This window comes from Patagioenas fasciata, chromosome 30 (assembly GCF_037038585.1).
Source record: "Patagioenas fasciata isolate bPatFas1 chromosome 30, bPatFas1.hap1, whole genome shotgun sequence".
In the NCBI taxonomy this organism is placed as follows: domain Eukaryota; kingdom Metazoa; phylum Chordata; class Aves; order Columbiformes; family Columbidae; genus Patagioenas; species Patagioenas fasciata.
The window spans coordinates 2,028,299-2,039,761 of record NC_092549.1 but is presented as its reverse complement, the minus strand read 5'-3'; the positions used below and the strand labels follow the sequence as shown (position 1 = coordinate 2,039,761).

Sequence of the window (11,463 nt, the reverse complement as noted above, 5' to 3'; positions counted from 1 at the left end):
TGATTAGGTGTTTTAAAGGTCACTTTCGTTAGTGGAGCAGACAGACCCAAACTGAGAGGATTTACATATTTTTGGTTAGCAGTTGCAGGCAGGATTAATTCTTTTTACTGGTAAGGACTACATCTTCTGTCTTCAAAGACCTCTCCAAGGTAAAGATGCATTGAATCATAGAATAACTCAGGTTTGAAGAGAGCCCTGAACATCATCTTGTCCATTGCCTGTCCCTGCCTGCGCTCACAGCACTGACACACAGCAGGACGGGGACCAAGCTGCCAGAGCACTCAGGCCTTGCACCAACACAAGGGATGGGAAGGAGAGCATGGAAGTGAAGCGAGAACAGCTCTGGAAGAACAAGCGCTGGTGCTCCCTGGCAGTGTTGCCATGCTGGACACATTTCCCCTCCTTCTATGCACACAGGAACTGTCCCTGCAGCTCCAAACAGGCCTTGGTGAAAGGATATCAGGAGAAAACACATGCTGCAAGGCCTATTAATTTGTTTAAACACACACAGAGCACAGCTTCTCATTTACACAGCCCCTCAGTAAGCAAAGAAAACAGTGAATTATTAAGGGGATGACAAAATTATCACATGTGAAAAACCACAAGTAGCAACAAAAAATACAGAGGGACAGGCTGGGCCTGCAACAATTTACACTATAACAATTATGCAGAAACTGATGAGCAGTATATTGCTTCATAAAATAATCCAGCCATCAGTTTCCTCAGGGCATCCTTGAGCTCCTGGTTCCTCATGCTGTAGATGAGGGGGTTCACTGCTGGAGGCACCACTGAGTACAGAACAGACACCACCAGGTCCAGGGGTGGGGAGGACATGGAAGGAGGCTTCAGATGGGCAAACATGTCTGTGCTGAGGAACAGGGAGACCACGACCAGGTGAGGGAGGCAGGTGGAAAAGGCTTTGTGCCGTCCCTGCTCAGAGGGGATCCTCAGCACGGCCCTGAAGATCTGCACATAGGACACCACAATGAACACAAAACACCCAAATGCTAAACAGACACTGACCACAATAAGCCCAGCTTCCCTGAGGTAGGAGTGTGAGCAGGAGAGCTTGAGGATCTGGGGGATTTCACAGAAGAACTGGCCCAGGGCATTGCCCTTGCACAGTGGCAGTGAAAATGTATTGGCCGTGTGCAGCAGAGCAGTGAGAAACCCAGTGGCCCAGGCAGCTGCTGCCATGTGGACACAAGCTCTGCTACCCAGGAGGGTCCCATAGTACAGAGGTTTGCAGATGGCAACGTAGCGGTCGTAGGACATGATGGTGAGCAGACAATATTCTGCTGTGATCAGGAAGATAAACAAAAAGACCTGTGCTGCACACCCTTGAAAGGAAATTACCCTTGTGTTCCAGAGGGAATTTGCCATGGACCTGGGGAGAATGGTGGAGATGGAGCCCAGGTCGAGGAGGGAGAGGTTGAGCAGGAAGAAGTACATGGGGGTGTGGAGGTGCCGGTCACAGGCTATGGTGGTGATGATGAGGCCGTTGCCCAGGAGGGCAGCCAGGTAGAGACCCAGGAAGAGCCAGAAGTGCAAGAGCTGCAGCTCCCGTGTGTCTGTGAATGCCAGGAGGAGGAACTGGGTGATGGAGCTGCTGTTGGACATTTGGTGCCTGTGAGCATGAGGACCTGTGCAAGGAGGAAAAGACAGTGACAAGTTAGGGGAGACTTCTCTGGGAAAAACCAAAGCCATCTCCCACAGACCCTCCCACCCTGTCACACAGACAGACACTTTTCTTTTTCCAGGAGAACGTCCTGGCTGGAGCCCTCGTCGGTGCTTGATGAGTGTGCAATGAAGAGCAGGGTCACTGCCTAGGGGCTCTTGAGAAGTCACCCTGACCCTGGGCTGGTGGGACAGGGGCCAGTCCTGGGGTTCAGCTTCGTCAGCTGAAACCGCTCCTGATGCAGAAGGGACTGTCAGCATCTGTACCCCCAGGCCTGAGAAACTGAGTTTGATAGGCTGGGTGTTTCTACAGCTCCTTCTCACCTCCTGCCCTGGGGAGTGTTCTTGGGTGTCAGAAACCCTCAGCATTTCTGCTGCACTCAGGGAGAACAGAGCGAGTCCTGTGAGACCAGAGGATGCCTGTGGGTCAGTGCAGAGCGAGGGCAGCTGCTCTGTCCCTCTGTCTTGCTCCAGCTGCCCTGGGCTGGCACCTTTCTGATCACACTCCCATGTTACCCTGAAAAACCACTGGGAACTGCAGAGGGCAGAGGGATACACCTCAGGTCATGACGTCTCACCCTTTCCTAAGGTCTCAGAACCACACATTTAGCCCAGGACACATAGGGCTCATTTCACAAACCAAACAGCGTTTTATCTGTTGTAGCATCTCTGTGCTTCTCCATGGGCTTCCAGATAACACACAGATGCTGTAGGACAGGTTTGCGTTCTGGAGGAAAACTCACAGCTAGGAAGAAAACCTCAATGAGACACGCAAGAGTCCTATTGACAGCATTTGATTCAGGGAGACTCAGCTCATTCCCCAGCCCCACAGACTGCATTGCCCACAGCCCCCAGGTCAGAGCAAAGCTGGACACGTGTTCCCATGGACACACCTGCAGGAAAGGACCCACAAGATCAGGCTGTGACTCTGCAGCTGAAACTGCCATCCCCAGAGAGCCTGAGAGCAAGAACAAGATCCCAACAGCAGTGACCCAGAGCAGGGGAGCAAGAAGGACAATGCGGTGAGGGTGGGTGTGAGAGAGGCCAGGGCAGAGGCAGCCGGGCACTCAGACAGCGTCACCCTTCCCCAGCTGTGCAGCCACCTCCCAGACACCAACATTGCCGGGCAGCTGCTCTCAGCCCCTGTGCTCTGCAGAGGAACTGGAGCTCTGGCTGCACAGGAGCTGCTCCATGCCTTGGAGCCCCCGGCCCTGAGGGCAGAGGCTTTGCTGGGTGGGAGAGGAGGCCAGGGGGCTGCTCACAGGAGGGATCTGCACTGCAGGGGATCACAGGGACTTTTCTCTGTTCTCCCTCCCATAACAATTCCGGGTTTAGTTTCCTCTCAGTTCTGATCATTTCCCTGCTGCCTGGAGATTCTCCCCCTGGGCGGTGTTTCCCTGTCCATGTCTCTTCCCTGTCAGTGCTCACAGACCCCATCCCACTCTCTTTGCCCTCCCCCTGGCCCTACAGATCCTGCCTGTTCACAGGGCACTGCCTGGGGGCATCTTCCTCTTTGCAGGTGGGAAATCAGGAGAGGTCAGACTAAGGCTGACGGGCCCAGCAAAGGTGATGCAGGTGCTGTGCAGAGGCAGAGGGGTGGTGCAGGGATGTTATGAGCCTTCTGGCAGATGTACTGATCACTCAAAGCTGCAGTTCAGGAGTGTCAGTGACTTGTTTAAGCATGAGAGCTCATTTTCATTTTATCCTTTCCTGTACCCACCACCCCTTGGGATAGGAAACTGACAAGCTCAGGAAAGCTCCTTGTCTGTCTGGTAATCCTTGCAGTGACCCTTGTCTTTGAGGCATCCGCTTGGAAAAATTGTGGGGGTGATGTGGAGCTGTGAGCAGCCCTGACCCACACAGCACCCTCTCACAGCAGAAGCACTTCTCCTGCCCTTATGGGGGATGCTCCTTTCCCCAGCAGCTTCTCCCCACAGCACTGTGAGGATCTCCCCGGGCAGACTGAGCGCTGACCCTGGCAGGCGGCAGAGTCCCTGCCCGAGCACAGCCCTGGGGTGCAGGGACCCTGCTCTGCAGCACAGCCCTGGGCACCCCTGGTGTTCACCCGGCTTCACACACCTGCAACTGATCCAGGAGAAAGGAGCTGTCTTGTCCTGGGTCTATTATGGTGTAGAAGGAATCTCTCGCTAGGAGGAGCCCATATTCTTCCACAATGAAGAAACTGATAGTGCCATGCTGCCAGATCCTATCTGCTGCAGGATGTGCCAACTTCAGGAGATCCCTCTAGGAACGGCAGCTGCCTTGTCCTACAGCCAGAGGCTTGCTGTCTCAATGGCTGTGAAGATTTCACCTTCCTTGAGCTCTCAGCACCCTCCCTCCCCAGATTGCCTTTCCCTTCTCTCTGTCCGGTTCCTCTGCCCTCGGTGCTGCAGGCAGAGCCCTCAGCCCTGCTGCGCTGTGCAGAGGAGCTGCTCCTGGGCAGAGCTGTCTCTCTGCAGCGCTGCCGCCTGCCATGAGCTCTCTCTGTCCCAGGAGCCCAGCCCAGCTCAGCAGCAGAGGAGCAGCCCAAGGGGCTTTAATGACCCCTCTGGTGGGTTTGGTGCTGAGTCCATGGACCTCAGACCCCAGAGGAAGATGAAGAAGTCAAACTCAGGTCCAAATTTAAACGTTTCTCTTAATGTTAATTAATCCAACTAAGGGACACAACTGAGAAAACATCCCCAGGGTCAGTTTGGACAGAAAGCTTGAATCAGAACAAATAGTAAGCAAGTGAAAGGTGTCTCTGATGCTGAGTAAACCTTGTTGTGTTTCTTTAACCAAAGGGCCAAGTCCTGACCCCCAGCCTCTGGGAAGGCAGATCCTGTCCCTCCCATATTGGCCAGGGCCCTTCCTGGGACAGTGTGATGTGGGGCTGGGCAAGGCCAAGGGCAGGACAATGGTCCCACACCTGCCAGGTTCCTGGCTGGGAACAAGGAGGCCATGAGGCCCCTGTGCTGGAAGGACAAGGTGTCTCCTCACAGGCATCAGAGGTGGAGACAACAGCCATAGCCAAGGGGAGAAGAAGCTCAGGTCTGGTGGGGCCTTTCAGCCTCTTTACATCCCTTGATCATCTCCACGACAGCCTGTCCTGTGCTGTGGCATCCCCTGCACCTCTTTCCCTGCAGGCTGGAGACATCCCCCCTGCTGAGACCATTTCTTCTTGTCCTATTACATGCTACTTGGGAGAAGAGACCAACATCCTCCATGCTACAACCTCCTTTCAGGCAGTTGTAGAGAGTAAGAAGGTCTCCCATTAGTCTCTTTTTTTCAGGCTAAACACCCCCAGGTCCGTCAGCCACTCCCATCACACTTGTGCTTCAGCACCTTCACCAGCTCTGTTGCCCTTCTCTGAACTTGTTCCAGCACCTCAAGGTCTCTCTTCTCATGAGGTGCCAGGACTGACCCCTGGACTCAAGATGCAGCCTCACCAGTGCCCAGTACAGGGGACGGTCACTGCCCTGGGCCTGCTGCCCACACTATTTCTAATACAAGACAGGTGCTATGGCCTTTTTGGCCACCTGGGCACAATGCTGGCTCATATTCATCTGCTGTTTACCAACACCCCCAGGTCCTTTTCCGCCAGGCACCTTTCTAGCCGCTCTTCCCCCAGACTGTAGCGCTGCCTGGAGTTGTTGTGACCCAAGTGGAGGACCCAGCACTTGGCCTTGTTGAACCTCATACAGTTGGCCTCAGCCCAATGATCCAGATGATCCAGAACCCTCTGTATGGCCTTCCCACCCTCCAGAAGATCAACACTCCTACCCAACTTGGTGTCATCTGCAAACTTAATGCACTCAATCCCCTCATCCAGATAATGACAGTGAACATACAGGCCCCAGTACTGAGCCCTGGGGAACACCACTTGTGACCGGCCAACAATTGGATTTGTCTCCGATCACCACAGTTCTTTGGACCCGTCCCTCCAGTCAGTTCTTTATCCATCGCAGATACACCATCCAGGCCATGAGCTGCAGCCTCTCCAGGAGATGCTGTGGGATACAGTGTCAAAGGCATTACTGAAGTCTTAAGTGCACAACCTCCACAGCCTTGCCCTTATCTACTAGTTGGGTCCCCTTGTCATAGAAGGAGATCAGGCTGGTCAGTCAGGACCTTACGTAAACCCGTGTTGACTGGGCCTGATCTCTAGGTTGTCTTTTATGTGCTGCCTGATGTCACTCAGGATGATCTGCTCCATGACCTTCCCCGGCACCGAGGCCAGACTGACAGGTCTGTAGTTCCCCAGATCCTCCTTCTGGCCCTTCTTAAAGATGGGTGTCACGTTAGCCAACTTCCAGTCAACTGGGACCTTTCCACTTAGCCAGGATTGTTGGTAGATAATGGAAAGGGTCTCAGTGATCACCTCTGCCAGCTCCCTCAGCACTTTTGGGTGGATCCCATCTGGCCCCATAGACGTGTGGATGTCCAAGTGCTGCAGTAGATCACCAACAGTTCCCTCTTGGATTATTGTGGCTTCACTCTGCTCCCCATCCCCGTCTTCTGACTCAGGGGGCTGGGTGCCTGGAGCACAACTGTTCTGACTATTAAAGGCTGAGGCAAGAAGGCATTTAATATCTCAGTCTTTCCCCCACATTCTGTCCCTATGATTCCTTCTGTATCCACCAGGGGATGGAGATTCTCCTTAACCCTCCTCTTGTTCCTGATATATTCATAGAAATATTTCTTGTTGCCTTTTACAACACTAGTTAGGTCCAGCTCTAATTGGGCTTTGACCCTTCTAATTTTCTCCCTGCATAGCCTCTCAGAATTCTTGTATTTTTCTCGAGTCTCCTTCTCCTTATTTCAAAGGTTATAAATTGTGCCCTTCCTCCCTCTTTACCCAGTCTGCATTTGTCTGCAGTTCTGCCAAGAGAAGGGCCAGAGATAATCCGGTTGCTAAAGAAACGCTGCGAGAGGGGAGACACAGACCCCCCGCCTGGCAGCTGTTGAACTGTAGGGGCACAGGCTGAACCTTCTCTTGAGAGGGAGGAAAACAGGAGCAAGTGCCGATCGGATGCTGGGCAGGAGAAACAGGCGTTTGTTATGTCCCTTCCATTTCTAAAGAACCCGTCTCCAGCCCCACAGATGGGAAGTGTGGCCACAGCTCTTGTTGCAGTTCCTGCTCTTAGTCCGGAGTCAATCTTGAGCCCTTTGTCCCTAACGAAACAATTGCTGCCATGACAAATCCCCCACTGGTGCAGCTGGTGACAACTCCAGCAGTGACTCGAGCTGGTGCAGGACCAAGCCAATGCACACGGCAGGAACGCCAGGCTCAAGGGCTGCAGTCCCTGTGCTGCTCTCCAGTCTGCTGCTGATCTGCACGGGAACCGCCAGCTTCACCAGCCTTTTCTTTATGTGCTCTGCAGCAAGATGAAGGCGCTGAAGGCAAAGACCCTGGTGCTGCTCCTTGCTCTCTTCTCTTTTGGCGAGTCTATGCAGAGCTCCGACCTAAGGATGGTGCTTTAGGAGGTACTCGGGGCTCCATCCTGTCCTGTTCTGCTTCCCCTGCTGTGAGCAGAGGAGCTCAGCTAAGAGCAGAAGTCCCCGGCAGAGCTGTGCCAGTCCCTGCTCCAGCGGGACGGGTGTGGGTGAGGAAGGGCTGAGTTGCCTTCCCCAGGAGGGCTGAGCCAGTTCTCTTCAGCCCAGAGAGAGGTCGTGGCTGAGCTCTCCTGCCCCAGGGGCTGAGAATCTTCTGCAGGACAAGGAGCACAGTCCAGGGCAGGGAACGTCCATCTATTGCGGAGCCCATACGCCATGGTGGCCACTGTCAAAGACAACAAGAGGAGAGACAACTATGGCACTTGGGAGAGACACTGAAAGGGGAGCGGGCAGCCCGAGGCATAGCCCAGCCTTAGACCAGGTTCTAAGCTCTGGTGTGTGTCTGACAGGTGTTTACCACATTGGACGACTTGGCACCTTAAGTCCCTGGAACACTGCAGACCTGAGTGAAACCCTGCCACTGCCAGAACAGCTCCATAAGCTCCAGGAACAGCTTTATCACTTGCGCTGGAGCACAAAGGATGTGGCTGAGCGGGCTCTGCAGGAAGGACTGAAGCAGGCAAAGCTCCCAGGCTTTACCGGACGGGTAAGGGCACAAGGCAGAAGGATCTGCTCAGGGGTATTATCCTCCCTCCAGCACGTATCCTGCTCCATTCCCTGTCACAGCCAACAGGCTGGTGCTGCTGGAACAAGTGCTGCCATGGCCACGCTTCCTTTTCCTGTTGCTCCACACTTTCTTATGGGGAAGAGAGAGCGTGACGGGAATGACAGCTGTCTGAGTCGAACCTTCCTCTGCGTCCAGATCTCGGGTCCTCCTCAAGGGAGGACTGGAAAGAAAGAATGGTCTCAGCAGTGCAGAGTTAAGCCAGGCCTATCTCATGCCCAGAAGCCTTGTCTGCCCGTGCTGCCTGGCCTGGGGCCTCTCCACAGGAAAAGCCCCTTCCCGCAGCTCCAGCATTCAGAGCACTGGAGTGAGGAGCCCCCCCTTTCTAATCCCATCAATCAGAGCAGAGCAAACCTGGGAGGCTTCCAGGCAATGTGAGCGTTCCTTCCATCTGAGATGGGCCTTGTCCCCTTCACCTTGGCTGGCCTTGACGGGAGCTGCCTGCTCCGGTCATTTTCCTTCCAACAGGCGCTCTCCTTTGTGTTCCTTCCCAGGTTGTTCAGGAGATCATCAGTCAAGCCTTGGAGAAGCTGGAGAAAATCCAGGTCCCGATGGATGATTACGCCCTCAAATCAGCAGGTGCAGTGACGTCGTACATACAAAACAGTTCCAAACCGCTTCCTGTCCAGATTGGCAAGATGGGCATTGGAACGTGCCCAGGGGTAAGAGAGAAGGGGCGAGAAGTCAAGGGCCACCCTGTGCCCTAAAAGTGCCCCCACTGACAGAGCCTGTAATGGGCCAGACCCCATGGAAAGCACAGAAAGGCTGGTTCACAGGCTTGCCTATTTCCACGGCCCCATACGACAGTTTTATGGCTCCCTGCTGTGTGTTCCAGAGGGGCCATGACAGTAAGGGGAACCCACTGTAGGACATGGATGACAACTGAGAACCTTTTCCAAGTCAACAGTGCAATATTCCTCCTGACAAAGGTTGGGAGAATGACCAACACACGCTGCTCCGAGTGTCCTTCCCCCCTGTCTTTGCTCCTCGAAGCCTCTTTTCCTGCCCCCTTCTCGCATGGACCTGCTCTCCTCCTGTGTCTCCCTGCTGAGTATTTCTTGTCTTTTCAGGCAGAAAATCATCCCGGAAACTGCTGGCCCTTCCCAGGGAGTCAGGGACACGTGTTCATCAAGCTGTCCATGCCACTCATTCCCAGAGCCGTCACCATGGACCATGTCTCAGGGACAGCGTTCCATGGAGAAAGCATCTCCGGAGTTCCAAAGGACTTTGCTGTCTACGTAAGTGATTTCTGTGGAGTGGGGGGCAGGGGTTGCACAGCATTGCTGAGCAGGGGGTGAAGATGGGTCAAAGAGTCCTGGGACCTGAAGCTTCCTCCTGGCTTTCAGAACAAACAGGCTCCTTGGAGTTGCTCCCTTCCCATTGTATTCCTCTTTTATTCAATGCACCACTCAAAAAGAAGCTTCTGGGACAGGATGCTACTCCAGGAGCTACAGGGAAAAGGAGCTGGACAGTGCATGGTCCTAAACCTTCTTGGCTTCCAGTCCCAGTGGCATTTCTGATCCTCAGGTTACCTCCCTCTCACTGGGAGCGTCTGCTCCTTTTCTGACTGCCAGCTTGGACTCGTTGAGTGGGCAAGTGTGGCGTGCTGGCCACCTGCAGCTTCTCGTCTTTTCCTTGTGCTCATCATCCTTGGACTACGTAGCTGAAATAGCCCCGTACTTCACCGACTGAAGTTCATGATGCACCAGACACTCTTGTTTTCTCCACCCATCTTTCTGTAGGGCTTCAAGGAAGAACATGAGGAGCAGGGAACATTCCTGGGACAGTTCACTTTCCTGACAGTGCTGAATCTCAGTCAGACCTTCCAGCTGAAGCTATGAGGGCACAGAGGGAGGAGAACTGTAGGAGAGAAATGCGGTTGGATGTAGAGAGGCTTCCCTGCCAAAGGGCTTCAGGCAGCCCTGTCCTTGAGCGTGTGCCATGCTGGCCTTTCTCCTGCTTCAGCTTCCTGGTGATGGATGCTTGCACTGCTGATCTTCTTTTCTTTCATTGTGGGTTTAAACTTCAGTGCTTAGAAGCACCACATTTGAAGCTGGAATCAGCTTGACTGTCTGGATCCTAAGTGCACACAAGCGGCCACATCCCGTAGGATGCACGACTGCTGGTCTGCCCGTTAAAGACCAGAAATACTGGGCTTCCTGAGGATTCTGTTGGTGCTGGCAATGACCAGAGACAGGGAGGCCATTCTGTTTCCATGGATTTCTAGAGAAGGCAACGAGACATTTTACTGACACCAGCACTGGGTCTTCTGACTGTGGAAGCGTGTACCCCAAAGCAGGAGAGAACTTTCCAGTGTATTTGCTGAGGCACCTGGTCGCTGCTTCTTCCTTTGCTGTTCTCATGGCCCAATGGCGCAGAGCAGGATAAGAACGTCTGCACCACGACAGGTCAAAAGCCCCCGCGGGGCAGCAGGAAGGAAGCTGCTGATCGAGGCCGTCGCTGCGGCACTTCTGTCAGTGCTCACGGGCCAGAGAGGAAAAGGCGACTCATTTCTTCTTGTCATTGCAGAACGAGCTCCCTGGGGTCGTGAATTACATCAGGCTGCAAGTGCTGAGCAACTGGGGCCACCCGGACTACACCTGCCTGTATCGGTTCAGGGTGCACGGTGATCCGCCCAAAGACGGGGGAGACACGGCAGTTTCATCTGTCAATAAATTCCATTAATGTTCGCCCAGTCGAGTTCCCGTCTGCTTTGTCCGTGATGCTGCTTGGTCCTCCCTGAGCTCACTGGAGCTCCCCGTCCTTCTCTAAACCCACCAGCTTATGGGAGACTTCAGGAGTACACAGCAAGATTTTCCTTTATTAGAGAAAATGGAAAACTCAGTCACAAATCTGCGGAAAGTCTGACATCCACACACTTGCTGTGACACAGGAACATCAGCAAGGCCCTGCCTGTACACCAAAGATTAAATTAATGGACAGGTTTCCTGTGCAGGAAGCAACTAAGGATCAACTGAATGGAACCATCTGTTGTTATCTGTTTTCACAAGAGGCAGATGCTGCTTCAGCTTCCATCTTTCAGTCTGTTGCTGATGAGAAAATGCAAGTGTGGCTTTTTTTGTGAGATGGAAACCTTAACTGGAAAGTTGGTTCATGGACTTTTTTGCCTCTCTGGGCACATATTGAGTTAATAACCCTGGAACCATTACAGAGTGATTAGCAAAGCAATCCCAGGACACTTAAGAGATCCCATAACCACACCAGTCTGTCGTTCCTTTTCACCCGAGTTCCCCCAGCCCCAAGGCAGGAGCAGGCAGGGCAGTCGTGCGCTCGGGTCACACCAGGGAGGAGAGAGCAGGACCAGCGCTTGGCCCCCAGGGCAGGGAACAGCAATTTGTGCTCTGAGCTGGGGCTTAGTCCGTATGCAAGTCCAGCACGGGTCCAGATGTGGGAGAAGAAGGAACTTCAACAACTCTATGACAGTTATAAACTGAAGCCGTTTAATTGAAAAACTTCATCAGGTTATATAGCCTTAAAACTGCTGATTATGCACTGACATGATTTGGATTGGTTAATTATAATACATTATGCGCTGCCCACATTCCTCTAAGTAATACATGATTGGCTTCTGTCTCAGACACCCATCGCCTCCCATGTCTCTCCAA

General features: G+C 53.4%; 1 protein-coding gene across 1 annotated transcript; it reads right to left on the bottom strand.

Moving 5' to 3' along the window:
* Positions 1 to 663: 663 nt before the first annotated feature.
* On the bottom strand, positions 664 to 1,707 carry LOC136112882 (olfactory receptor 14A16-like). The gene has a single exon (XM_065857799.1). The coding sequence runs from the start codon at positions 1,705 to 1,707 to the stop codon at positions 664 to 666; it is 1,044 nt and encodes a 347-aa protein (XP_065713871.1).
* Positions 1,708 to 11,463: the final 9,756 nt, after the last annotated feature.

Bases quoted from the DNA above. Each gene is read 5' to 3' on its own strand.
- LOC136112882 (XM_065857799.1), bottom strand. From the start codon at position 1,707: ATGGCTTTGGTTTTTCCCAGAGAAGTCTCCCCTAACTTGTCACTGTCT.